The following is a 27,937-nucleotide window of genomic DNA, read 5'->3' as shown; positions in this document are numbered from 1 at the left end:
TTTTTTTCAGGATTCTTTGATAAATAGAAAGTTCAAAAGAACAGAATTTATTTGAAATTGAAATCTTTTTACATTATAATATTATAAATGTATTTAAATGTAAATGTATTATATGCATCATCTTTTAAAAAAATAGTCTTACTGACTCTAAACTTTTGAACAGTAGTGTAATTATTAATTAGTTTACATTATTAGTGTAATTAAAGATATACATTATCTTAATTTTGAACAAATTTTGGCCATATATACTTGAGTGGGTCACATGCATTATATCGGTTTGCTTTTCACAGTGAATCCTGAAGTTGTAATGACATTGATGTCCACAAAACCTAAATGGGGCTGTAAAGCAAAAAATAAAAAATAAATAAATAAAAAATTAAATATAAATGTAACTTAAAATGTGAAAGGCAGTTAAATGTAAGAATGGCTTCGAGTTTTAGGTTGCTCGATGTAGGGCTGGTCATTCTGACAGAAACCCAAGAGAAACAGGAAGTGATATCACAACTGCAAAAATCCATGGTCCAGTGTGGAAAAATATGCTTAATGCAGAGCACACCAGAAGATTTCCTGTTGGAAACAGAGAGACAGATCATGATGCAACAGAGCAATTAGTTTAGAACACACAGATTATAAAAGCATATAGATTGTGAAAACACACAGATTTTGAAAGAAGAAAATCTCACAAGCAGTGACAACACCTTTAATTTAAATTTGAGCAGGCTTTGTATAAATGCCAAGTTATACTGCTTTCAGCATACGTTAAGGGGATTTTGTTGAGACATGTTTAAACTCACTTTGGTGGAATGCCATGCTGTTCTCCTTCCAGGTGTTGCCCTGATAAACCCTGCAGGTGTAAGTGTACGCACGGTCATCAGACATAGGCATCCAGGTGAGGCGACAAATGTTAGGTGACACCAGGGAGACATTGGCTCGGCGTCGGGTCTCAATTGGTGGGATCATGTGGACTGGGGTGTTTGGGTAGGTGGATCCCATGAGTCGCCCATCCTGTTTGAATTCACAGAACGGCCCGGGAATCTTGTGGGTCTCTGGGAATTCACAGTCAACCCGGAGGTTCTTCTCAATGTAGGTAATGCAGGAGTACATCTGTGGCCCTCGAGGGGTGTTCCAGAACCAGGAGTCAAAATCCAAGAAGCCGGGTTTTTGGTATGGGTTTGTTGCAGAGGCCACAACCATCATACATGACAGACATGCTACTGAGAGAAAAGCACAACCGCTTTAAAATAGGAAATGCTTATGCTAATGCTTTAAAATAGGAAATGCTTGCTAATGCTTATGGAGCAGTTGACATTTTCAAAAATGAAATGAGCATTTTGTTCTTTTAATAGAATAATTATGTGCCCCTGCATACTTATAGACATATATTTCAGATATGTGACCTGATCCAGCAAAATGAGTCGCAGTGACCCAAATTTCAAAACTGAGATTTTGGTATCAATGGAAAGATGAGACAATAAGCTTTAAAATGATATCCTAGTCAAAGTCATACCCATTTGAATTATGGCCCTCTTTTTCCAATTGAAAACCTGAGAAAATCGCTTTTAAAGTTTTTTGCCCGTTGTTTTGTTGATATCTTTCAAAATCCATTGCATTTAAAGGGATAAACTATTTATTTTACAGCTTAATTTGACCAAAGACATTTCTAAGCTTTTTGATTGGTTCTATACAATGTGTAACACCATATTTGGAGAGCAGAGATAGTGACGTTTCAGGGGATACCGGGAAATGCTCATAAGTGATGAGAGGAGTTGAGAAGTTCATTTCCAGCGAATTTAGTAAAACCATGTCAAATTTAATAGCCATTTAAATACCTTTACTCAATTATCTGGACTTCGAAACTTTGGGAGATTATTTTTGAAAGTCTGTTCTTTGAAATTAGCTTAAAAAAATTGATTTTTTCATTGTTTTTCCACATTATCGGCCCATATCTTAAAATAGAACGTTGCGACTTCCAACTCATTTTGCCAGAGCGGGTCACATATATCTATAGCAGGGGTGCCCAAACCCGTTCCTGGAGATCTACCTTCCTGCAGAGTTCAGCTCCAGCCCTGCTCAACACACCTGCTGTAATTATCAAGTGCTCCTTAAGATCTTAAAGGATTAGTCCACTTTTAAATACACTTTTCCTGATAAATTTACTCACCCATGTCATCCAAGATGTCTTTCTTTCGTCAGTCGAAAAGAAATGAAGGTTTTTGAGGAAAATATTCCAGTATTATTCTCCTTACAGTGGATTTCAATGGCTACCAACAGGTTGAAGGTCAAAATTACAGTTTCAGTGCAGCTTCAAAGGCTTTAAATGATACCAGACGAGTAATAAAAACATACAACCGTTTATGCTTTATAAACAAAATATTGCCTTGAACGTCCTTTCCGCTTCCGCATTCTTCATAACGCTTACGCTGAATATCCTACGCCATCCCTATTCAAGTTACGGAAAAAAATGAAACTGGCGCCGCGTTCGTTCCGTAAGTAGAATAGGGAAGGCGTAGAACATTCAGCGTAAGCGTTATGAAGAATGCGGAAGCGGAAAGTACGTTCAATGCCATATTTTGTTTATAAAGCATAAACGGTTGTATTTTTTTCGAAAATGACCGATCGATTCGCTAGATAAGACCCTTATTACTTATCTGGTATCGTTTAAAGCCCTTGAAGCTGCACTGAAACTGTAATTTTGACCTTCAATCTGTTGGTAGCCATTGAAATCCACTGTAAGGAGAAAAATCCTGGAATGTTTTCCTCAAAAACCTTCATTTCTTTTCGACTGACGAAAGAAAGACATGAACATCTTGGATGACATGGGTGAGTAAATTTATCAGGAAAAGTGTATTTAAAAGTGGACTAATCCTTTAATTAGCTGATTCAGGTGTGTTATATCAGGGTTGAAACTAAACTCTGCAGGTAGGTAGATCTCCAGGAACAGGGTTGGGCACCACTGATCTATACAGATATAAAAAAAAAGTGTTATGAGTGCAATCCAGAACCACAGACTACAAAGCAGTCTTGTACGTGCTTTAAAGGGTTAGTTCACCCAAAACTGAAAATAATGTCATTAATTACTCACCCTCATGTCGTTCCACACCCATAAGACCTTCGTTCATCTTCGAAACACAAATTAAGATATTTTTGATGAAATCTGAGAAGTAGCCTACATGACTCATCCATAGACAGCAATAAAATCAACATTTTTAAGGTCCAGAAAGGTTTTAAAGACATCGTTAAAACAGTCGACGTGACTACAGTGCTTAAACCTTAATTTTATGAAGTGATGAAAATACGACGCATGCGTGTGATGCGGACGCAGGAGCCGGCCAATAATAAGTCGGCGTTCTGATGTAGAACCTGGAAGCGCTGGACGTAAACAATGTATGAGAATGACACAGCAGAGAAGATGTTGAATAAAGTCGTTATTTTTGTTTTGTTTTTGCGCACAAAAGTATTCTCGTCGCTTCATAAAATTAAGATTGAACCACTGCAGTCAAGACAACGGTTTTAGCGTTGTCTTTAGTTCCTTTCTGGACCTTGAAGATGTGTTGATTATATTGCCGTCTATGGACGAGTCATATACCTCTCAGATTTCATCAAAAATATCGTCATTTGTGTTCCGAAGATAAACGAAGGTCTTACGGGTGTGGAACGACATGAGGGTGAGTAATTTCACAGTGAAAAAATAGATAGGGTGATGCCAACTTTAAAGGATTAACATCACAAGTAATCATCTATGTAAATTTGATTTATTTAAATATAAATTGCTATGCAGCAAGCCTAATGATTTTTGATTATTTTTGAGAAGCTGTAATATTTTCAATTCTCATTATAATAATCATACAAACATCTTAAGATAATTGTTTAAAAATACTTAGATGAAGCATATAAGATGTCACTGTTTGAAATTTTAGTTACCCAACTGCATATTGCTATAGCCTCAAACCATCTCACAACATATAACTAAATAAACTTTGTTATTTTAAGAAGACTTGTGAAGTCTTATGAAGAATAAGTGTCCTTTCTTGTCTTAATTATCTCGATAAAATTAAAACTGTTACTTACATAACACAAAACAAGCTGCAATGGATGGATAAGACTTCATTGCCTCTTCAATTTTCGTCTCTAAACAACTGTTAAAAAAGGTAAACATGTTGGACATATATCTTACTTAAGAGACATTAAATAAAAAACGAAAGAGATTTAAAGGTCATTATGTGGCCCACAGTTTTAGGTTAAAGCCTGACATTTAAATTTTAGGCTACACATCTCACCCATACACCTTTCAAAATGATTTAGTCTAATCAAAATATGGGTAGGCCTACACAAGTAACAAATTAGGTCGGGTTAAATCGCATGTGCTAAATTACCGAATACCGCAGACCGACCCATCCCATATCTGTTCAAGGATAGTTCAGGTCATTCAACTAGGATTTCTTTCTTACTGAAATAATCGATTGGACTTCTGAAAACACATGCAAATGCAGACTGTCATATAGCTAAAGAACAATGTTACCTCCAAGCCGATATATTCGGGCCGTTTCCTCGTCTTGCAAGTCAAGGCACTCTAGTCTCCTAAAAGATGAGAGTCGATGGAGATGCTGATGCTGCTGAGGAAGCCGCAGCTCCGCCGCAGTCGAATGATGACCGCAGTCACCGGGTCCTGCATGCACTAATGTCAACTGAAAACTCTCCTTAGCTCGATTAACCTTGCCTCTGACTGCTGCTGATTGTCTTGTTTTATATTTTCCTCTTTGTTAAAATAAGTGGGCACCCCTTATTAGCCTATCGCTTTAAACTGACATGCAGGCTGTGGCTGGGCTATAATTGTAAACACATTTTCAGACACATTATTGAGGATGTGGAGACTCCTAAAAGAACCTCATAAAACACTTAGGGAATATTTGGTCATCCGTGGGAATTTAGTCAGTCGTAGATGAGATGGAGCAATTGATGATGCAGCAGATCTGAGAAATTGTGCTGGCCAATGTTAAAATGTCCACCAGCAGATGTCGCTGTAAACAAGAAATTAAGAGCTGCTTTTGCTCTTCTTCACGCAAAATGGAATCGTTTAGGACAGGTTTTTTTTTTATAGTCACCCCCTCACATTTCAGTGCCCGCTTCTTTAGGAAAAGCAAACAAGAGCTTTCCTAGAACAAAGCATAATGTTTCTTCACAGAAATGACTCAGACCATATCTCTGTTGTTTTGTTTGCTTAAATCTAGGAGTGGTTTGCTTATGTTTATGACTTGCATGTTTATCGATTCTAAGGTTTACTCTATTCACTTTATCAAATTCTAGATATATGGTTAATTGCCTATATGTTGTTAAAGTCCCCTTGTAGTCAATAATTTTATCATTTAAAACTCATCTTTAATAACCAAAATGACATATTTAAACGTTTTCCCCTTGAAAATAATCTATTTATGCCTTAAAATAGCTTGAATGTAACTACTAAATCTTTGCATCATTTAGTATACGCGGTTCCATGAATATGCAAATTAGTCCCCGCCTCCACTCAATCGCACCAGCTCGGACTGCCTGATTAGTCGGTCAACTTTACTGTAATAAAAACTCCACTATGGCAAGTGGAAATACTGGTTTAATTCAGCCAGATGTGTTTAAACAAGAAACTGATTCAGAAGCAGGGGAAGAGTGAATTATACAGGTTCGTCTACAAGTCGATGTAACAGAATGGTAATGTGTTTTATGCTCTCTATAATAACGGTAATTGATATGATTAGCCTGTTACTCAAACCATGTTCCCATTCAGAGTCAGATATTCTTTGAAATGCTTTGAACAGTTTAGTACGTCAGTGGAGAAAGGGGTAACATCGTAATAATATACATTATATACATAATTCACCCGCTATGTTGCTAAATGTTTTTCCATATCAACAGAAAAATAGATCGTAGTAACCTGGCTTCTCTTGAGACGCCTCAAAATTAGAAAACACCCTTTTTTGTTACGCAGAGACCTCCTATAATTTTAGGATCAAATATTCCTAACCCTAATGGGCAGTTGTGGCCTAAGAGTCGGACTTGTAACCTGAAGGTCGCGGGTTCGAGTCTCAGTATGTAGGTGGGGTAGTGAATGAACAGCACTGTGTTCAATTCTCACTGCTGTGTGTGCGCGGACTTGGATGGGTGAAGCAGAGCACAAATTTCGAGTATGGGACACCCGGGGACACCACACTTGGCTACACGTCACTTCACTCCTCACGTATTGTGGGGTCTGTCTTTGCATCTGCTGCCCTCTATCGTACTGGAGGCGCGATCATGGCCGGTCAACACAACGAATTAAGAATGAGCTTGGAATTTTGGTTATATGGAGTTATATATATATATATATATATATATATATATATATATATATATATATATATATATATATATATATATATATATATATATCACTATAAATACAAATAGTTAATTAATATTTTTTAAACGAACAATTATCGTCAATGATAACAGTATGATACTCGGGCTTGCAGAACAGAAGCGTCCCATCTCCATGACAACGAAACACAACCAGAAGGAAGGTTTGCCTCACGGCCTGTGAAATCGCTGAAACCGTTTGTAACTCTGGTGTATTTTAGTACTTTTGAACTGAAATTACCACAACAAGGTTCAGCAAGGTTTGTTTATCCACAAAATCCTTCCGTGAACCGTATTTTTCAAGGTGTCATCTTTCCCAACAGGTTAGATATCTTCTTTCAAATAATAGCTCTAACATATGCCAAAATATGTCATAGCTGATAACTCGGCGACGTTGTTTTCGATAATATAATCTATATGTACTATAGTAACTGTTATTCATTTATTTATTTTTTGACAAATAATCATATAGTATTGGCCTAATGATCTATAATATTTGTATTTTACCAGAGGTTCAACGAATCAGAGATGGAAAGTCCTCGTGTTGGTGTGGTGAGAGAGTCTATGCTGCATCGTCCTCTATTAATTAAGGTCAGGACTGATATTGATGGATTTGACTTCAGTGAACTAACAACTATGTAACTTTATTTCTCTGCATAGCACCACATATTAATTATTTTAGCCCCTACAATTAATATTCTCCCAAACCAATAATCAGTCTTTATGTGTTTCACAAATTAATGCTGGAATCATTCACCTTATTGTTTGGAAACACAACTAAACAACGCCATAACTAAAATGACCACTAGATGGCAGAGATAGTCTCGGAATAAATCTCACCATGATATGCTTGTGATCTAGTCCAGCGTTTCTCCGCAATGTCCCTGGAATACCACAGCAGGACTGCACATTTCGGGTGTCTGCTTTATCTCACACACCCCGTTCAGGTCACGTAGCACTAATACTAATCAAGCTAAAGAGTAAACAATAAAGGTGCCAAAAAAGGGTTTTCACAGTGATGCCATAGAAGAACTTTCAATTAGCCTAATTCATTTCATTGGTTCTTCCTAAAACCAAAAATGCCAACGTAGAACTTTTATTTTTAAGAGAATGCGGTACTGAGATTTGAGGAATGGTGTTTATATGTAAGAGTGTTTTTCTCTGCCTTCTCCTCTAGTGAACCCTCTTTGTTAGACCCAGCGCAAGCCTCGAATCTTTAACTAAGTACTTCCAGCGTATCTTTCATCTAATTCTGCTTCATTTCAACTTCATCAAGTCTTCCATTGGAGCAGAAGGGAGAATGAAATGAACCTGCACAATCCTCAACGTTTCTCCTCTCCTCTTGCTCCCATGGCCTTTCTCTTTTCACACTCATCCAATCATCCTGTCCATCCCTGCTGGGATAAGAGGCCTCCGTTAGACCTTTGCTTGCTCTCACCCCTCCTTTCTTTCTAATGTTCTCTAGGGTTATTTGATATGCCCCTTCTGACTGATGCAGAAAATAGGATTACTGTATTTAAATGACTATGATAATGAACTGCGTGCATGTTCCCATAGTCCCTCGAGATCAAGGATTTCTCATTCTTTTTCATTGTAAGCAGTCATAGCTACAGGTTTTGGCAATGCGCTGGAACAATGACAGAGTCATCTGTGAGGATTTAAGCTTTTGTTCTTGTGGCGTTGCCTGATGTTGCTCTATTTCTTCCCTCTCGTGCATCTAGTTTTGAGAGCTGTAGGTTCGAACGTTCACCCTCATCCCCCTTCAATCAGCGGAGGTTGTCTTTGCCTGCTTGCTATGTAACGGGAGACTCGTGAAAGGCTCATATTCATTAAGAAATAGGCCAACTGCAGCAAGTCCCTTGTGCTGAGAGCATCTCTTGTCGGCCTGCACAGCAGTTCATCATCGCAGGAGTTTTCTCTGCTTACGCAGGGCTGATGTATGGCTGTCCCGTGGGGAAAAGGGACATATATCTTAGTAATGTGCTAATGGGCCTCAAAATGAAAAGGAGATGAATTAGTCTGCATCTGCACTTCATGAAGCTTTAACATCCATAGAACCTTTCCACTTCACAAAAGGTTCTTTACAGTTGAAAAAGGTTCTTCAGATTATTAAAATGTTCTCCACACACACACACACACACACACACACACACACACACACACAAAAAGGTTTGTTTAAGAACTATTCACTTCTATGGCATCGCTGCAAAACCCCCTTTTGGAACTTTTATTTTCAAGAGTGTAGAACCGAGCACCCTGAGAGCCATTTGTGACCAAAAAGTTAATGGTGAGAAAAGTACAAAAAAGGCCTCTCCTCTTCTTAATTCCTTTTTGATGAGGCATGGCCAATAAATCCTGTTTTCATGCCTGTATTCCCTGATGACCAGTAAATTAGAGATCAGGGGAGCAGATTTGGGGCTTTTGTTGTTCTCTGGTGTCTGAGAGAGACCTGCTGTGCAGCAGGCTGGCTGGGCCCTATTCACAGTCCCCTCTTCCCACTCATTACCATTCACTTCATTCAGCCTATGTAGCTAATGGTAGACACACGGCAATCTGCGGTTCATTCTTAAGCAGTTCTATACTGTAGCCGATACTTGCCTGCAGCTCAAATTTATTATGTATATGCGTTCTGGCCTAAAGCTTGTTTTGCCTGAATTAAACTTCAGTGTATAAAATTTTAAAATATCTTTTGAAGGCTCAGGGTACTTTAAAAAGCATTATCAGAGTGTGAGATTTGGCAAATGAAGCAAAAAAATTTATACAGTTGCCTACTGACTTTAATTGGCCTCTGGAATTTATTTGAATTGCAAAGGATCTGGCCCCCGACCTTGACCTTCACCCACCTCAGCTGTACATAGGGATCTACAGTTAGGCCCACGCGTACAGTGCTTCATAAACCACAACTCTGCAAGGTGCTTTAGCTTCCACGCGGTCGCTGTAGCAACATAGGTCCTTATTATTAATGGGATCCAGCTGGGACCACTGTAAACACAAGCACAGAGAGACAGATACATAACCATGAACCCAATACATAACTGTAAAGTGCTTGCATAATAGATTAATGTAAATGAGATATGTAAAGAGACCTTTGGCTTATGTAGCCTGTCAAAACAGGGGCTGTATACATTTTATTTATGGATTAATAGAATGAAAATTCATATATCATTCTTGTCCATGTTCAGTTGCTAACTATTTATGTTATCTATATTTTAGGGGTTTAATGATACCCTCATGTCATGATTCGATACATATCACAATACGATATTATTGTTATACTCCAAGACATATGGTAAACGGTTAACAAAAAATGTACTTTTGAATAAAAAGCTAAATTTTTGTATTATATTGGGGGTGGAAGTGAATAGGCTTGGACTTGGTGCTGGTAATCCAATACACAGGACAATGGTGACACCAGAATAAAAATATACATGATTCTGTAGCTGAAAATACAGAATTATTTTAGACAAGTATGCTTGCACTCTGTCACTGACTAGATATATTTAAAATAATGTGGGCCACTTTTTACTGGTAACACTTTTTGGCATTATCAGGACCCACAAATATTCCCCAATTGTTTTATTATACATTATATTCAACATTATATATAGGCCTAGTAGTTTAATGTAGTACTGACACTAAAACTCTGTAAACTTGTAAACTTTTGTTTTGGGTGAACTTTACACAATACATATTGTCACTATCCACGATACATATTGTTGCATTTTATATTGTGATATATTGTGACATTATATATTGTTACACCCCTACTATATCTATTAACTAACTAACTGGGTCAAAGACAAATAGGAAAAGGAAAAATCTAAGTTCTTAAGGCCAGTTCACATCAAGGACAATATATATAACGATTTAGTTCTAAAAATGGTTCTAAATATAAAGAATAGCAGAATCCACACACCACAACTATAATGATAACGGCAGAGAAACAATATTCTTGCTTGGAATCACTTTCAGAACGACTCTTACTCTGTTGAACAATAAAAACATTGACAGCCAATCAGAATACATCCTGCTTAAAGAGTTTGAGCATTTAAAGCAACAACATAACTGCATTGCGCACTTAGAATAAACAGAACAATATCGTCCATTGGTGTGGACGCTAATTTAGTTATCGTAAAAAGTTTTATACCATTTTCAAAAGAGATTAAATTTAATGACTTTGTCGCACCACAACACTTTGTATAATAAAATAATAAAATATTATGGCAAACTAGTTTCATTTTTTTTGTTGTTTTTTTGTTGTTTTTTGTAATTATTATGATATTGGGACAGTTTTACCACCCTGATATTGGTTACTTTATACTCCCCAAAAAATATAATTTAAAACATGCTATACGTAGCATGCAAAGTAATTGTATGTACACTACCGTTCAAAAGTTTGAAATCAGAAAAACAGTAATTGTGAAATCATTACATTGGAAAATAACAGTTTTCTAGTATGTACATTTTAAAATGTAACTATGCATGTGATGGTAAAGCATGCGTTTTCAGCAGCCATTACTGCACACGTCACATGATCCTTCAGAATTCATTCTAATATGCTGATTTGCTGCTCAGGAGACTTTTCTTCAATGTTGAAAACATTTGTGGTGCTTTGTATTTTTTCAGGATTCTTTGATGAATAAATAGTTCCAAATAACAGCATTTATTTGAAATAAGCATCTTTTGTAACACTGTAAATGCCTTTTTGAACAATTTACTGTGTCCTTGCTGAATATTAATTTCTTTACAAAATGTTCTTTACAAAATGTTACTGACTCCATACTTAAAAAAAAGTCACTGATCCAGCTGCACGTACAATTTTAGTCCAGGTTGAGGACAGCTTGAATCCTTGCTTTTTCACATGGTTTATGCAGTTTGCGATCCATTTTTTCATTAAACACACCCACACGTACATACTTAAGCATACATACACCTAAAGAGGTAGGATAACACTCATCTGCATTGAAGAAGGGTAGCACAAGCTTGCCCAGACACATGCTCCCAATTAGCTGGCCCTCTTTATGGAAATGCCTCATCAATTATACCCAAAGCTTCAGGATTTGCCACACATAAAGAGAGTTAGCATCTTAATAACCAGCCAGGCTATAGAGGAGATGAGATGAATGTGCGTGTATGTTTGCGTTGCACATATGTGCGCATTGACATTCTGGGGGTTTAAGAAGTGGGCTGATATTAATTTAGAGTTGACGGATTTAGCCAGAAAAGAGAAAAGCTGTGATCTGATGAGAAAGTTAGGGTTTTGATTCCACTTCCTCACCCCTCAGCATTTTTGATCTAATTCTTTTTAATAAATGTATTTTTTTAGCTGACTTAAACATACTGACATTTCCCAGATCCCCTTCTAGTACATTATGATTATAGACCACGGTTCCTTCTCTGCTTCTTTATAACAGCGACTATATTTAAATTCTCTCCTCGTGAATTGTATCAGATCACACAGCGACAAAGATACAGATTCTTTCTAGCGCTTTCCCACTTTCACTTTCTCTCTGCCGTTCATTCTCTCAATTTAGCTTAGTAGAGATGAAGAGATTAATTTTAAGCCAACGTGCCCGCTGTCCTGTAATCAGGCACCAGATGGCGCTGAACCGAGCTGGAAGAGCAGGATAATAATTAGTGGAGACAGTTCGGTGCGCATTACTGCCGTTATCCTCTAATCATCATCATGGGCACTTTTATTTGTAAGTCTGACAGAGGAACTCATGGCAAAGCTGTCTGTCAGCGCCGATGAGATGAGATGATCAGGCCTGGCTCACAATTCTCCATGCTGCTGCCTGACAAGATTAAACCGGTTCCGGTGGGACAGCGCAAACCTAGTAGGTCTTGGACAGGAGGTGCAGACCAGTTTTATCCAGAAGCTTCCTCTCTGAAATTTGTGTAAATCTAGTAGCAAGGCTGTCGGGAATGATGTCTGGGTGAGATTTAGGAGAGAAAAAAGCCAAATACCACATGGTATTCGCTTAGAGAGACAACATCTGAGAAAAAGCAACTTGTGCAAGTGTTCAAACAGGACCGGCGACGGGACTGAAAAGTGCAGTGATAGACTCTCAGGGTCAGCGCTAAGCTAATCTCTGCAGCTCAAGCGAAATCCTAAAAGCACACATGAGCAAGAGAGACACAAAAGGACGGTGAAATTAAAGCACGGGTGCCTGAATAGACTGAAGGGGTCTCCTTAGTAAGAGATGATTATGTCCCCCTGTTCTCTGTCTCTTTTAGCCTGTGCGAATAATCTGCTCCCGCTGACCCTCGTGTAGCCTCTCCTGAAGCCGCCCTATTCTCATGCCGGCCCCTGGTTCATTCAGCAGGTCCATGCCTGGTTAATGAAAGCACAATATAGAGACAGATCACCAGTAAATGACAATATAAAAGGAGCTTTTGCTTAACATAATCCTTCGCCCGACTTGCCTTTTCTGTTGTCCCCTTCTCTTTCAGCCCTTTTATTGTGAATGAAAGGCCCAATAATGTTTTGAGGGGTCTGATTAGCCGTTTTACGCCAGCGGTCAACACGTTCCTTCAGGCATCTCTAAGTGATCTCCTCAAAACAATCTGCAGATTAAAATTGTGAAGGGGATTAAAGGGTTGGCCGAGAAGCCTGGTGGCACTTACTCAAAAGATTGGCACTTTTAAGAAACGTTTGATACGTTTCAGCAGATATGTTAACTAGAGGTTGGGTGTCTGTGAGTTAAAAGGCCAAAAAAGATTTAGGATATCTCAATTTGGGATTCGCCATAAAAAAAAAAGAGCCGAGTTTGGCAGTTGTATTCGCTTTTTGGAGGGCTTTACTTGCCCAGCATGATTGGTGGGGGTCCAGTGACAAATATCTTTCAAATCCATTTTTCAGCATAGACCATTCAAAGCTCAGAATGAAGGATTGAGGGTTTTTAAACAAGAATTAAGTCTTTAGAACACAGCAAACACACAGAGATCTCCAGAGATGATGACAGACTCACCACGCTAATTCTTTTCTCCTTCCAAAAATCGCATACGGCAGCGCGAGGAGAAGCGCCGACATGAATGTAACTCTGTGACTGACACATGAGCACACCTCCCTCATGTTCCATCAAAGATCAAAGATATGTGCTTCTGGAATGCTCAGGCACCATATTCCACAGATCACTTTTGATACATCCGGTTGTCACCTTTGCCGTGGTTTGATTCTCAATTTTCCACCTTTTCGAAGCTAAGCTGCTCTTAAAACAGGGCTTTGAGCTGTTTAACAGAGCTCAGAGAAAAATAGTGGGCTTTTCTTTTGCCCCACGAGAGATTCTTTTTGAGTAGATGATGATAGGGGGTAAATCCCCCCGCCCAACCCCCCAACACACATGGCAAGATAAGTGTTGCCTTTTTCAACACTTTAGCTGTCACTCATCTTACAGTTATGACTCTGGAGACATAAATCATACTTTACATGAACTGACTGGACTACATTGTGTTAGTGATTCAGACTGAGCCCTGACTGAAGAAATCAGCCATCAAGATCACTCGCATCAACGTTCAATGGGAATTCGTTTTTACTGAGCTGCCAGACGCCGCAGTCATTTGGGCTTCTTTTGCGGCATGTTTTATGGTAATAAGTTTGTGCATAATTATGATTTTATTAATAGACACAATCAGATGCTTTTGGTGTGCTACAATTTGAAGGTATGGGTCGAAAAACTGCCTGTCAATCAAGAAATCAGCTGCCACTCTAGAGGTCCATAAAACTTTGACATTGTGATGCATGCATTGTCTTGCGCCGTTAAATGCTTCAGTTTAAGAGCGCTTTTATTGTGGTGATGTAATTGATGCTGATTGACAGTTTGATTGACAGTTTATAGGTTCAGAAAAAAAATAGAGCTACTGTTCTCTGTCAGTAAATATACACATAAAACAGCCTTTGGAGAGAAAACTAGATGTAATTCAATGTATTTTAAAACATTTATTTAATTTTAATTTACATTTAGAATCAGAATTAGAGAATTCATTGCCTATTTATTTGACAAGACGGGTTATAAAATAAAATAAGTGAATAAAATGTATATAAATACTAACTATTCGATAGAAAACAAATATGTATGTACAAAATAATCTAAAGATACAGTTATGCGAGGGAATGCGAATAAGGAAAGTGGTTGGATATGTCAAATAAATTCAAGTATAAAATAAGTAATGCATGTTTTTTATGATTAATATTATTATTGCACAGTGGGGAGAACTTGTTTATGAGGTAGATGACCTGGGGGAAGAAATTTTTCCTTGTGCCTTTAAACATTTTTTATCTAAATTTATTAAACAATTCAATTAAAAACACAAGGACACTATTCATGAAATAGTTATAGTATTATAGTAGTAAAACTAAACAGTATTTATCTCAGTCCTGTGTGTTCTTTATAGCCAGCTCTTGGAAAGGCCAAGTCGAGAGGTTTGTCCTGTCCAGGACCTGACTTTGTTTTTGGGACGGCGACCACAGTTCAGGATGGAGGAGTGCCAGAGGGTAAGTGGCAAGACAATTTTGTAAAATTGACAATGGAGTAGTTCTATATTTGCCTTTAAAACTTTAACACTGTTGGCTTTACATTGAAAACATTATTATGATACCACCGTTATAAAGCTACATCTACACTAACTCAAAACCTTTTGTTTATGAGACACCACACCCGTTCCCCATCAACTCTTGTCACAGGATGATGTCACAGTGCGTTTTCTTGAGTAAGTGTCCCCTCAGGCGCTTAGCCTGTGCTGTCAGTGCGCATACTAAACTGTGCCTGGCTTCTGCACTGGCTCCCCTGTCTCACACTTTAATTATGCACTTCCAACGGACGACAGGCAGTGACTGCAAGTGTCAAGCCCTTATACAGTCCCATGAACTATGATGCAGTTACCCTGTCATGCTTATCTAAGCTTACTCATTACAAATCCTAATGTAACTATTATTTCAGAAAACACCCTAAATTGATCTCTGCTTGGTTTTGAACATGTCAGCCAGAGCCCTGCTGGAGCCTGTGCCCTACTGTTATTTACCTGGTGCCAGAGGAATGCGCTGCCAGTCACCAAAGCCATTGTACAGTTTTGTGTTTTCTCGTGTTGATCTGTCTATGACTGTGTCTAATAGTTTGAATACTGCTAATGTTTCTAAATGAAGTGTTCCAAAGAAGGTAAAAGTATAATGAGTTTTTTAAACTCCAACTGAAGTATTTTAATTAAGTTGTTTTATAGTGTACTCTACCTATCTAGTATAGTAGTGTTTCTAGTAATCCTAAAGACCTTGCATAAACTGGTTCAGGTGTGTTTCATTTAGGTTTGAGCTAAAGTTTGCAGGACAGTGGCCCTCCAGGAACTGGGTTTGACACCCCTGGTCTAAGTTGTACCGAAGTCTTTTGGTAAACTAAAATATTACTTATTTACACCAATAAAACCAGCTGCGACACTGTAAGAAAAAGGCAATTTCTTTGTTTTTAAGTGAAAATATCCATAGCATTTTAACTGTCAGTATTCCGGTAGAGACAGTTGGCAGACTATTTTCCCTTATCACATATTTTAGTAATCATCATAAATTAGGTATCATTCAAACGCTCAAAATTCATCCTGTGAAAACCGTTTTTAAATTACCATGGTAAAGGTACTTTAAAACCTTTTAGTGGGCACAATTTTTGTGGTATCAAGTTCAAATTGGGAACATAACTTGGATAGACATATGGTTTTGATTTTCTAGTGATTATCGAGTTCAAATTATTTTGTTAAATAGATATCTATGCTCAAAAGGGGGGTGACAGGTTAAAACAAGATAAGACGAGATAAGTGAATATTTCTTGAATTACATTTTTCTCGTTTTACACATAAATCTAACAATGTTATTACATAAATGTAAATGTTATTACATTTATGCTTAATATTCAAGATATATCTTCTGAAAACAAGTCTTTGTATCTTGTGCATTTTTGCTTCTCAAGTAAATTTAAAGATGTTTTGATATTATGGACAAACAAGACAAAAATACTGATTATAAAACATTGTAGTGTAATCCTTCTCCTCAGGAATTTTGTGTGCTGAATTGAATAGATTATTGGAGTCTTTCTTTTTCATAGTATTTTCATACTGTGATTTCTCTCTTTTAGCTATCTCCAGCTGGCGCACTCACACTATGTCTACCAGAAACAGGGCGGCTGAGAGGGATTTTATCGCCCTTAACCGAGAAGGGGTCAAGTCAGGCTTGGTTACTGCTAAAGAGCTGCAGCAGTACCGTGCCACCCACGACATTCGGCGCCAGCCTTTGACCAGAGAGGGGTTTCGCAGATCTGCCCCACCTCGCATACCACCAGATGCTTCATTTGGCATTTCTAACAGGTGAGTGTAGCTGTGTTCACTATAATGGTATATATATATATATCGCAGTCGCAATCATTGTTAGCTTGTCTTAAGAGTCTCAAACCAAAGCTGTGCTGAGAGGAATCGGAAAGAAGCAAACCGTTAGTCATAATGAAAACCATCATTCACATTTTTAAAGGAAATATTAATACTACTATTCCTATTAGTTAGGCTGTTACTACATAATTTGAAATCTCAATAATCATTTTTTTATAAAGAGGAATAAACCGATTTTATTGATATGCATCTTAATGACACCTCCTTGTGTCTTTGTCTCTTTCTCACTGTCTGTTTACATCTTCCACCCACATACACACACCCTCGCATCAGATATAGGTAGTGAATCAAAACATTCAAAAACACTTGGAATTTATCATCAGCCACAAAGCCTTGCCTATAAAATTTTTAGTTTTTCAGAACATCAGAAGGATACATTCAGGAGCATATCAGGCATATTATAAACCATTATATTTTAGATATTAATTTTAGATATTTTACATATTTAATAATTAATAATATTTCTTACAATCAATTTTGGAAAATTATTTGGAAAATAATCATATTTTAAGAATGACAGTGTGCCCACATAATCTTTAATCAAAATATCTTCCCCTCCCTCTTGCAGTGATATCTTCTGTTCTCTGATGACGTGAGGGCGGGACAACCTGTTACTCAAATGAGATCACAGCAATAGCAAACCAACCATCCAATCTATTCTCGATGGACAAAATCATGTCCCACCCTAATTTTTAACTTGTTTAAGAAGCCGTCTCTCTGTGATATACGTCAGAATAGGGAAGAAAAAACCATCACAACTTCAGTTTCATGCTGACTTTAATTCAAAGTTTTACTTTTGGCATTTCTTTGTAATTATTTTGTGAAATTCACTAGAAATTTCAGGGTGAAAATTGTTTTAAAGTATTTCCTACATAATTTTTTTTCAGTGTTATTAAACGGAATAGATCCTAATATGGCCATCACTCACTCACCAGCCTTTCAGCAAGTCATTTAGGACTCTAGGGTGAATATTGTCTCTTAAATAATATTCATGAGCCAGTCTGATAAGGCTTATAATGTGTCTCCCTCACTTCTCATATCGTTTTTTCTTCCCTGGATATTTTGAGGGAGCAAATCTGTAAATAGCTGTAAGAACAGGACCATCTCTTACATCATTTTTGTGTAGAAATAAGACACGGGCGAGTCTTGATCAGTTTAGAAAGTGATTTGTTTCACTGGATGAGGCAAAAAAGAAAGACCAGAGAAGTAAAAGAGATATAGGAATGTGTATATCTGTAAGAAACGGAGAAAGAGGGAGAAGGAAGGAAGAGAGCACTCATCTTTGAGCTCTGTGTCCATTGAGGTATGACACGAGCACTCTGCTGAGAGCAGAGCTAGGATTATTACAGCAGTCCGCTGTGCCACAAGCTCCCTTCACTCCTTCCTTCTGCCTTCCACCTGCTTTCTTTTTTGTTCTCTTCCTCTTGGGCCTTGATACTGTTGAAATGGAGCTGAATTATTTAACTGAAAACACAGCTTTGTGTCCAGACTTTCTCTCTTTCACACACACACACACACGCACACACTCACTTGATGTTGATACATCCAGTGTGAGAAGTGTTGGGTGAGAGTGTGTTTCAAGAGCCAGTCAGGAGGAAGGAGGTCTGGAGCAATGAGAGGTAAGATCAGGGGTCCACAGGGACTTGTTTGGCCCTGCACTCTATCCATCAATTGCTGTTTGCCAATGCCACGGTCAGCCCTAATGAGGGTGTGCCTGGATCCTTGCACAAAATGTCACCATCCCCATACACACACATGAAATACAGCACGCACATACATACCAGAGCAACACTACTACATCTAGAGATGTCTGTTCGAGCGAGTGTTGCTTTCACAACTTTACACCTGGCAGTCCAGGATCAAATGCTAGTGACTCCACCCAGTGTTAGGATGACCGGATTGGGAAGCTCTCTTAGCAGCCTATTTAAACTCATTAGGATGTTGTGCCGTTGATCACAAGGCCCAGATAGAATATACATCCACTTTTTTTAAATGAAGAAATAACACCAACTGCACGGTGTACATATCACTGGAGATTTTGAGTCTTATATACGTGACATGGTGTGAAGATCAAGTATGGTTAACACATACTTGGAATTTGTCCTCTGCATTTAACCCAAGTTAGTGCACACACATTAGGAGCAGTGACTAGTGAACACACACCCAGAGCAGTGGGCAGCTATTTTTGCTGCGGCACCTGGAGAGTGATTGGGGGTTAGGTGCCTTGCTCAAGGGCACCTCAGTTGTGGGCATTGAGGGTCGAAGAAAGCATAGCTCATTCACTCCTCCATTTTCCTTGGTATTGAGAATCGAACCCACAACCTTTGGGTAACAAGTCTGACCCTCTAAATATTTGGCCAAATATTTCTAAATAACTGCCCCAGGCCACGGCTACCACGGGCTTACTAACATAGTGTTAACACTGTTATTATTTATACAGAGGCCACGTTCATAGAGAATATGGTTGCAAGTTCTGTTTTTGAAGGCTTAATATAGTTATGCTTATTTACGAGAGTAAATACTGATTTGTTGATTTGGACTGCATTCTACAACACAACTCAAACATGGTAATTTTCAGGGTTCACAAAGTTATGACGCTTGAAAAGGACCAAAAATAAGACTTTTCTTCATCCACACTGAATACGATATATTCAGATTGTGTCTGCTTTTTTTGCCGGATGTATTGTTTGTGTCTGCAGCTTACTCATTCGTCTGCATGAACATGACATCTGTATCTATTGCAAGTGGGATGATAATTAATATATTCTCACTTTGTATTCTGTTTTGTTACATGGGTTTCCAGCACAACACCAGTTTAATGTTTTAGTAGCGCACCTACATGTAAAAAGTTTACAGAAAGAAAGATTATTCATGCTTTTTAAGGCTGTTAGTAGATTAAAGCAATAAATACATAATTTTCTGGCATGAATCTTGAATTTTAAATTATTTTTACTAAATGCTTTTTTCCCTTTGCCTTTATATATTAAAGGGATTGTCCTCTCAAAAATGAAAATTCTATCATCATGTCATTCCAAATCTGTACGACTTTCTCTTTTTCCCGCAGAACACAAAAGATATTTAAAGAATGTTGGTAACAAGTTTTGGTTACCATTTACTTCCACTATGTGGACAAAAAGGAAAAAAACAAAAACAAAAAACCCCCCACTGAAACGTTTCTCAAAATATCTTCTTTTATGATCTACATTATAAAGAAAGTCATACAGATTTAGAACAACATGAGTGTGAGTAAATGATGACAGATTTTTCATTTTTAGGTGAACTATCCCTGTGTGTAAATCAGTTCCACAGAATTCTGCAGATTCAGATGTGGGCAACCTGAGAAAACTGTTTTGTTCCATTTCAGACCATCTACCCCAATCTCTGAGCTCATGGAGTACAAGTACGCTCAGAGATGGCTGGAAGAGCAGCAGGTCAAGGACAGAGCCCTACAAGCCCATCAGCATAAGAAGGTCTGTGGAGGATCTCGCAAAATTACTTTGCTGCAAAGAGAAAAATCATTAAGCTGTAAGCATCTAGTGAAGCTGCCTCTTTTCTTCACAGGCTCAGCTTGGACGTATACAGGACACACGAACCACCCTGCTCCGCAAGAGTCGGCCCTTGCCTGAGGCCCCGTCCACATGGAAACTACCTCGTTTCCAGCAGGTGAAAACTGAATCTCTAGGCTAATGTTTCTTCAACTCAATTAATTAGTGTACTTATTTTTAAATAATACATAATTATGTCATATTTGTGGCAACTTTTCAAAACGATATGCATTATTTGTTATATTTTTTTTCATTCATTGGTTTAGTTGACTCGCACTGAAAAGATAACCAGGATCAGTGTACTGTGTGTGTATACATGGATGAGAGAGAGAGTGTGAGTGTGCGTGTGTGTCTGAGTGTGTGTGTGGTCCTCGTAAACCCTACCTTATGGAGACAAAATGTACGAATATATACGAAATCCTTGTCATCATGGGGAAATATTTTGGTCCCTACAAGGAAAACCACTTATAAATAATACTAAGTGATGTTTTTTGAAAATGTAAAAATGCAGAAAGCTTTCTGTGATGGGTAGGATTAGGGGATAGAATATACAGTTTGTACAATATAAGAATCATTATGTCTATGGAAAGTCCCCATAAAACATGAAAACCCAACATGTGTGAGTGTGTGTGTTGTGACAGCGTGACTCTAAAAATCTAAGCTGAAAGTAACAATATCTGCCTCAAGCCCTTACGATTGTTCACATGCACACTAACCCCTTCAGTTTTGGTCCCTCTGCTAGCCTTAACGCAAAAGCATCAAGTAAATCAAAAGTGCTTTGTTTTTATTGGTCTTTTGCGTCGACAAGCAGACTACCAGCCTGACAGCTCTTCCTGTCAGCGGTGCATAAAAATTCTCCATTGACAATCCCCAATGCTTCCAATTATGAAGGAATCAGACTCCCGCTGAGCTAATGATGGCCCTTACACACATCCTAACACACCTTTACAAGCACTGACGGCAGAACACCACAATACATATAATGCACTAGCCACAGTATTTATTTACACAGGGCTCCATGATTAAAATAGATGCAAATACAACAAAAATCATAATTTAGTCTTTCTGCAAAATAATTTAAAAGCCAGCCGAGAAAGCTTTGTGTTTTGTCCAGATCATCCTTTTAGAGTGTGCGCTGCGTTTCTTGCACAAAACAATGAACAGGACTTTGCATACGATTCACAAAAAAATGACTCTTTTCAGTCGGTTAGTTCCGATTTGTGAGGTATTTTTTTTAGGTTTGTGAGACTTTTTATTGACGTTGTTAATTTGTCAATGTGTGTAAATAAATATATATATATATATATATATATATATATATATATATTCACAACAGAGTTTTGTTGGATAAATGGATAATGTTATTCCAAAAAAATAAAATATATTATAACAAATATTGGTTGAGAATAACATTTGTTGTAAAATCTGTATTTAAAACCACTAAAATGTTCCTTCATCATAGCAAAGAGAAGTGACTGTTGTTAAAAGCAATAAATGTGGCTCCTAAATATTAAATTTAATATTTTCACACAAAAACATGATACATATATTTATTTGCATTGTTTCACCATGACACATGGCTAAACATGCACATTATGCTTGTACTGTACATTGATATATAATACCGCTAGTTTTCCTTTTAACTCTTTCCGTGCACTTCTCCTCCATCCTATTTTTTCCTCTCTGTCTGGATTTCCTCTGCAAATTACAACCCCCTCCCCAACCACACACACACACACACACACACCCCGTGGCTGCCTGTCCTGTCGTCCACCCTCAGTCGGCTCTAATGAGGGAGGGAGAGTGTTATTTTGGTTGCACGCCTGCGCTAAATTCTCTCTTGTATGACAGCTGATGGAGAGAGAGAGGAGCGTTAACCTTATAAAAGATTTACCTCTCCTCATTACAGCCTGTCAAGTAGCTGTCCTGATAGCACCAGGTTCGACATTTGCATCCTTGACTCTCTTCTTCATTCTACACTCATTTTCTTCATTCCTGTTGTTTGTTTGTTTGTATTGTCACCTTCTCTTACATCTCTTTCATTCCACCTTTCTAGAGACGTGTGTTCCTCCTATTTAATTCAAAAAGGTTTGGAGGTGTCAAAAGTGTTTGTGGGAGGCAACAGATTTTTTAGGGTAGGAAAAGGAAAAAGATAAACAAGTAAATAAATTTAAAACGTGAGGTGACACACCAGTAAAGTTTCAGCGCGTTTTTGCTGTTCACAAACATGCCATAAACAAGAACTAGCCTTTGGAAGACGTTAAACGTATAAAATACATATTTGAAACCCCCTGGTGTACATATCTGCTGTTTTGAGCCATTGTTCAAATTATAAATATGCTGTGCCAACAAGTTCTATTATTTAATAGCTGTCAGTATACATTTTTATGTACCAGCTTAGATGCTACAGAAGTAAAATGTGGGCAAAGCGTCTCTGCTCCCTTTTACCGAGCTATGTTTTTTAATGTTCAACTATTCTGACTACACTTTTGTGTATCAAAACAGAATGCCTTCCATGTTCCAATAGTGCCATCCATGTTACTTTCCTCTGTCATTCATATTTTTTTTATTTTCAATGTTGAACTGCAATAGGCCTCAATCTAGGATCTATCAATCTAAATCTCTAGGACAATTTCTCAGATCAGATGATATTGTATGCTCTTTTGCGGACTGCAAAAGAGCATACAATATTTAAAACACTAGCGGACTGCAAACCTCTCTCTCTCTCTATCTATCCATATATATATATATATATATATATATATATATCTCATAAAATTTCTGATATATAAACCGGACACTTATTCTGTAGGTGGGACCAGCTCTGGACACCTTTCGCAATCCTGAAGCCAGGAAGAAAGCCATGAGTACCCTATACTCAGAGTCTGCAAGCAGAAGAGGGATTCTGGGTCAAGGCATTTACACAGTGGATTAATTGAGCAAAGATTATTACATCTCTGTTTATATGACATCTTCTTGAAGTAATAATCTCTCAATAAAAAAAAATTGACAATTTGTTCTTCTGTTTTAATTTTGTCAAAACACAAACACACACACACATATTATATATATATATATATATAGTACATTTCTGACTATTTAAATAAATATATAATTAAACTAATGATCTGATAATCATAATGATAAATCTATTTATATCAGTCCCTGGGATATCTAAGATTTCGGGTCTCTGGGTCTGTAAAAGTTTAAAAAACCCTGGTTTAGATGTTGTTCTGATGAAGGAAAAAAAGGAAACTGGCAAAGTGCTAAATGTAAAAATCCAGCATCTTGTGCTGGATCCACATGTCACGTATTACGTATCTGCATTTTATTTAGGACAAAAAAGGAGGGTTGACTATGTTTCTCCTCCTCCCACAACACATACGTGATCATCCCCCCCCAAAAAACACCCTTTAACCAATAACGACGTGGCGCTCGGGACAAACGCGGAATGGACACCTTTAAAAGCGTGTTCCTCCTCCGGTATTGGCTGTTTCCTTGAGGGTGTCATTTTCAGGTCGTGGAGATCACTGCCTGTGTTTATACTCCGTTACACAGGTTTAGTCCTCGCAGACCTGAGCTAGAACTTTACACATCAGCATCGGGTTTAGGTCAAATGATTAGGGGGTTAGTATGGTTGTAGTTGTGCCTCTAGAAAGCCAGATAAGTTTTCAAGCTAATGAATAGTTATATACCGAGTGCTCTTATGTGCGGGGTGAGTAGTTGTACCTGTCCTTGGTGCTGAAACTGACCTGTGCACTTCACGGATTCGCTTTTGAGGGACTGTATGAGAATAGTTTAAACAAAACTAAGCTGCAATCAACAGCAGAAGATCTCTTGTTAATAGTGGACCTTTCTTTCTGGGACAGTATCAAAAGGAGTTTGGAAGGAGTTTTTTTCTTCTTCAGAATTATGATCTGATTTTGCCGTTTTGAATCTGCACATTTCTCAGCTGTATCACCAAAACCAGTGTCAGAAAGGACAAATGCACATTTGATTTTAATTTGATTCACAATGGAGGTATCAAACGGGTCGAGCTTTGGGATCGAGTCTATACTTTCTCACAGACCTACCAGCCCGTGTATGTCCAAGGGGGAATGCAGGTCTCCAGCGGAGTTGAGCCCGCGGTCGGACATGGACAGCGGCTGCTCGTCGCCTCCCTCCCCGAGACGGACCTCAGTGGAAGACGCAGTGCAAAGACACGCTCGCGCTCTCGGACTGGACTCTCCTTTACAAATATCCCAGCAGCCGAGAACAGTCACGTCCTCGTTCTTGATCAGAGACATACTAGCGGACTGCAAACCTCTGGCAGCCTGTGCTCCTTATTCCAGCACTGGACAGTTAGCACAAGATGCTGAAGACTGTATGGACAAACTTCACAGCAATTCGTCCTCGGACAGTGAATACAGGGGTGAGACACACTAATCTTGTTTTTTTAAACATCTTACAAAGAAACTTTGAAGGTAAATATATGCTCAAAAGATTCATAATACAAACACAATTACATTTTAGGTTTAGGTACATTAGATTAGGTTTTTTAAAACGGTTTGCTGTAAATTAAAATTGTTATGGTCACGCCATTATGCATTTTGCTAAGAAATCAGGTAAACATACCAAGTCATATATATATATATATATATATATATATATATATATATATAAGTTATGATGTTTAAAATAAAGATCCAAAATATGAACGCCTGAAGACGGAGGTTTTTCCAAGAGATCACAAAATAATAAATACACATTGCTGGCAAGAAAAATATATCAAATTATTAAGATTTTTATGATCTTACTTTCGTTTTCGTTTCTCTTCGTTCCTATAACGCTGTTCAATGTAATCATTTGTCAAGGTATAAGGTATTTAAATGAGAACTAATCTCTGTTTTGAAGGTCACTTTAGTCAATATTTTTAATGGTTTCAAAACCAAACCAAATGTCCTGATACAGGTTCAATCGAGAGGATCTGTTTGCTCACAACTGACTAGCAATAAAGGTGTTTCATTAGAGAATTTTGGCTATGGATTTGGCCATCTGATGATAAAATGTGTAACCCAAAGCGTGTCATATACAATCCGCATTTGAGTCTCAAGTTCTTATTGCAGCTCGATAAAGCTGCTTTTTAAAATTATTTTAATGCAACATTACAACAATATAGGCCTAATATTATCAAAAAAGTTTTAGTGCTGTTGAAACGTCAGACATTTAAAATAATTAAACGTGAAATTGAAGAAATTTACTAATGGGAAATGGGCAAACAAACACGAGAATGTAAAAAAAAAAAGTGTCAATGTAATTTCTGTCAAAATTACAAATGTTTATGGTGTATATTTGCATGGTGTTTTCAGTGAAAGACGAGGCTGATCGAGAAATCTCCAGCAGTAGGGACAGGGACAGCCCCAGCTCCAGGCTGAAGAAGCCTCGTAAAGCCCGCACTGCGTTCACTGATCACCAGCTGGCGCAGCTCGAGCGCAGCTTCGAGCGTCAGAAGTATCTGAGCGTGCAGGACAGGATGGAGCTGGCAGCATCTCTCAACCTCACTGACACACAGGTCAAAACATGGTACCAAAACCGCAGGTGAATACAAACATCTTGTGAAACATAATAGCCAAGGTTTTTCTTTTTTTTAAAGTCAAAGATACAGAAGTAGGCTATACTAGCAGTTCTGAACCGTTTTAAAAGGCCTTTAAATATAGGCCTAAAGGTTTTATACAAAAAACACGAAAAGTTTAATATTTATAAAAATATTATTAATATCATTGTAAAAGAATTGCTTGTAGTAGTTGTTTGCTGTTGCTGTTATCCTGTCAAATTAAACTACAACTGGGGAAAAAAGTTGTACATATACAACCTCGAACACCATGAGTCCAACACATTTAGTCATAAATAATAAATTACTGCATCATGTATCAATAATTTAGCTTCCGAGTAGTAATTAAACAATTGCCAAAATTCTGAATTATTTATCTGAAATGGCTCTTTGCTGAGTGACAATTTGACGGATGAGTGTTCAACAGGATATTACACGGATTCATCCTCGACGAACAAAAACTTTCTATCAATCGGCAAATACTTGTTCACACTTTACCTTTTACTGCATTACGGCAATTTTGGAGAAAAAAAAATGTAATTTTTTTAAAATTCTTGTTGGTTTAAGACATTTTTGGGCGGAAAATACAAAAAAGAGAGAAAATACTAGGCCTAAATATAGGCTATTTCTTGCACCTTAATTTTAAAACATTTTTTAAATCACTAAGTTCTCTTAGGGTTCCTATATGACAAGAACAAATCGTTAGTTTTCATAATATCAATTTATTTGAAAAAGAAAAATCTGAAAGAACTAAGACATAAAGACTTTGACATTTAAAAGGATCGCCTTTGTTTTGTTGTTTTAGTGTCACATGACAACAAAATGGCTTCCTGCATGTTTCACACTTTGATCTGGCTTAGCCTACACGATTTTTTTTTTTTTAATATATTTTATTAATAATAATAATAATAATAAGCTAAACTACGGGAACATTGTTTTCCCAAGAATTTTAACCATTTAATGAGAATGTTTTAAGAAAACGTGAACACTAGTATGCATATCAAATCAATGAGGCCTATGTTGTTTGTTTCTAACAGAACGAAGTGGAAACGGCAGACAGCCGTTGGGCTGGAGCTCCTCGCAGAAGCAGGGAATTACTCAGCTCTACAGAGAATGTTCCCATCACCCTATTTCTACCCTCAAAGTTTGGTCTCTAACCTCGACCCGGGGCCAGGGTTGTATCTCTACAGAGGGCCGTCCGCGCCTCCACCACCAGTTCAGCGGCCTCTGGTCCCGAGGATCCTCCTGCACGGACTTCAGGGCGGCGGAGATCCAGCATCTCTCTCTGGAGTGGTACCGCGACACACGCCGCGATGAACTGATCCAACCTGACAACAGCTCCAACCTCAGGAACGACAGGGTCGCGCTTGGACAATACCCATGAAACTGAAAACCTAAACGCGCAATAATAGACTTTCCAAATGACTCTGACCAAAAGGTGAATGCTAACTATTTATTTAACTTTAAAGTGCGAGAGAAGTTATCAGAAAATTATTTGATGAGGTTCATCACCCCATGAACCTCGTGACTGTGTTCTGATAAGTTGCTTTTCCCCTATAGGAAATCGCGTGGTTTATTTGCACAAAATTATGACGCAAACAAACCAAAATAAACCTCATAAAAATAATTTTTGTCAATTTCAGTGGAACCATATGCAATACTGAACAATTGTGGATTTTCTTTTATTCTGCCTAAAGATAAACATGCATTTTACGAATAAACATAATAAAACTAAAATTACTGATTAACAAATGACTGTATAACTGAAATGTAATTTATCACCGATTATTGTGATGGTGGTTGTATTGCTGTGCGGCTGTTTTACAAAAAAAAAAAAAAAAATCCACAATATGAAATACACAGATCAACGAAAAAAATAGCACTGCAACCTGTATAAACAGTTTTTTGTAGAAATAGTGTTGTGGTTATGGGTACTTTACAACCCCAGTTCAACAGACGCCAAAATACTTTTCTAAATAAAAGACTGAATTTGTCA

At 37.7% G+C, this 27,937-nt stretch overlaps 3 protein-coding genes across 11 annotated transcripts; 2 read left to right on the top strand and 1 right to left on the bottom strand.

Annotated features, from left to right (window-relative positions):
* Positions 1–61: 61 nt before the first annotated feature.
* si:ch211-215c18.3 lies at positions 62–27,234 on the bottom strand. 6 transcript variants are annotated; one of them, XM_048187698.1, is made up of 5 exons: positions 27,100–27,234; positions 9,228–9,366; positions 4,069–4,136; positions 795–1,214; positions 62–567 (listed from the first exon to the last, which is right to left on the bottom strand). In XM_048187698.1, the coding sequence occupies exons 3-5, from the start codon at positions 4,106–4,108 to the stop codon at positions 461–463; spliced, it is 567 nt and encodes a 188-aa protein (XP_048043655.1). In that variant the 5' UTR covers positions 4,109–4,136; positions 9,228–9,366; positions 27,100–27,234; the 3' UTR covers positions 62–460. The 6 variants fall into 6 exon arrangements, with proteins under 6 accessions (XP_048043655.1, XP_048043658.1, XP_048043656.1 ...); XM_048187701.1 differs by having other exon boundaries at positions 795–1,211; XM_048187699.1 differs by lacking the exon at positions 27,100–27,234 and having other exon boundaries at positions 9,228–9,925.
* On the top strand, positions 5,534–23,366 carry cfap77 (cilia and flagella associated protein 77). 4 transcript variants are annotated; one of them, XM_048187694.1, is made up of 7 exons: positions 5,534–5,671; positions 6,895–6,975; positions 14,779–14,878; positions 16,500–16,728; positions 20,171–20,276; positions 20,368–20,469; positions 23,164–23,366. In XM_048187694.1, the coding sequence occupies exons 2-7, from the start codon at positions 6,913–6,915 to the stop codon at positions 23,284–23,286; spliced, it is 723 nt and encodes a 240-aa protein (XP_048043651.1). In that variant the 5' UTR covers positions 5,534–5,671; positions 6,895–6,912; the 3' UTR covers positions 23,287–23,366. The 4 variants fall into 4 exon arrangements, with proteins under 4 accessions (XP_048043651.1, XP_048043649.1, XP_048043650.1 ...); XM_048187692.1 differs by having other exon boundaries at positions 5,570–5,700; XM_048187693.1 differs by lacking the exon at positions 5,534–5,671 and adding an exon at positions 6,513–6,707.
* barhl1a (BarH-like homeobox 1a) lies at positions 23,495–27,937 on the top strand. Its single transcript, XM_048187691.1, has 3 exons — positions 23,495–24,762; positions 25,700–25,928; positions 26,979–27,937. The coding sequence occupies exons 1-3, from the start codon at positions 24,366–24,368 to the stop codon at positions 27,256–27,258; spliced, it is 906 nt and encodes a 301-aa protein (XP_048043648.1). The 5' UTR covers positions 23,495–24,365; the 3' UTR covers positions 27,259–27,937.

The sequence above is a fragment of the Megalobrama amblycephala genome, linkage group LG4 (genome assembly GCF_018812025.1).
Source record: "Megalobrama amblycephala isolate DHTTF-2021 linkage group LG4, ASM1881202v1, whole genome shotgun sequence".
NCBI lineage: Eukaryota > Metazoa > Chordata > Actinopteri > Cypriniformes > Xenocyprididae > Megalobrama > Megalobrama amblycephala.
Note: the sequence above shows the minus strand (reverse complement) of the source record. Positions and strands in the feature narration are given on the sequence as shown.

What these genes read in the sequence shown, in the direction of transcription:
- si:ch211-215c18.3 (XM_048187698.1), bottom strand. Translation starts at nt 4,108, where the DNA reads ATGAAGTCTTATCCATCCATTGCAGCTTGTTTTGTGTTAT. An exon ending in TGCAGCTTGTTTTGTGTTAT is followed by an intron (nt 1,215 to 4,068) that starts GTAAGTAACAGT and finishes CTTTTCTCTCAG; the next exon opens with TAGCATGTCTGTCATGTATG. An exon ending in CAGCATGGCATTCCACCAAA is followed by an intron (nt 568 to 794) that starts GTGAGTTTAAAC and finishes TGTTTCCAACAG; the next exon opens with GAAATCTTCTGGTGTGCTCT.
- cfap77 (XM_048187692.1), top strand. An exon ending in GGATGGAGGAGTGCCAGAGG is followed by an intron (nt 14,879 to 16,499) that starts GTAAGTGGCAAG and finishes TCTCTCTTTTAG; the next exon opens with CTATCTCCAGCTGGCGCACT. An exon ending in AAGCCCATCAGCATAAGAAG is followed by an intron (nt 20,277 to 20,367) that starts GTCTGTGGAGGA and finishes TTTTCTTCACAG; the next exon opens with GCTCAGCTTGGACGTATACA.
- barhl1a (XM_048187691.1), top strand. Translation starts at nt 24,366, where the DNA reads ATGGAGGTATCAAACGGGTCGAGCTTTGGGATCGAGTCTATACTTTCT. An exon ending in CTCGGACAGTGAATACAGGG is followed by an intron (nt 24,763 to 25,699) that starts GTGAGACACACT and finishes TGGTGTTTTCAG; the next exon opens with TGAAAGACGAGGCTGATCGA. An exon ending in ACATGGTACCAAAACCGCAG is followed by an intron (nt 25,929 to 26,978) that starts GTGAATACAAAC and finishes TGTTTCTAACAG; the next exon opens with AACGAAGTGGAAACGGCAGA.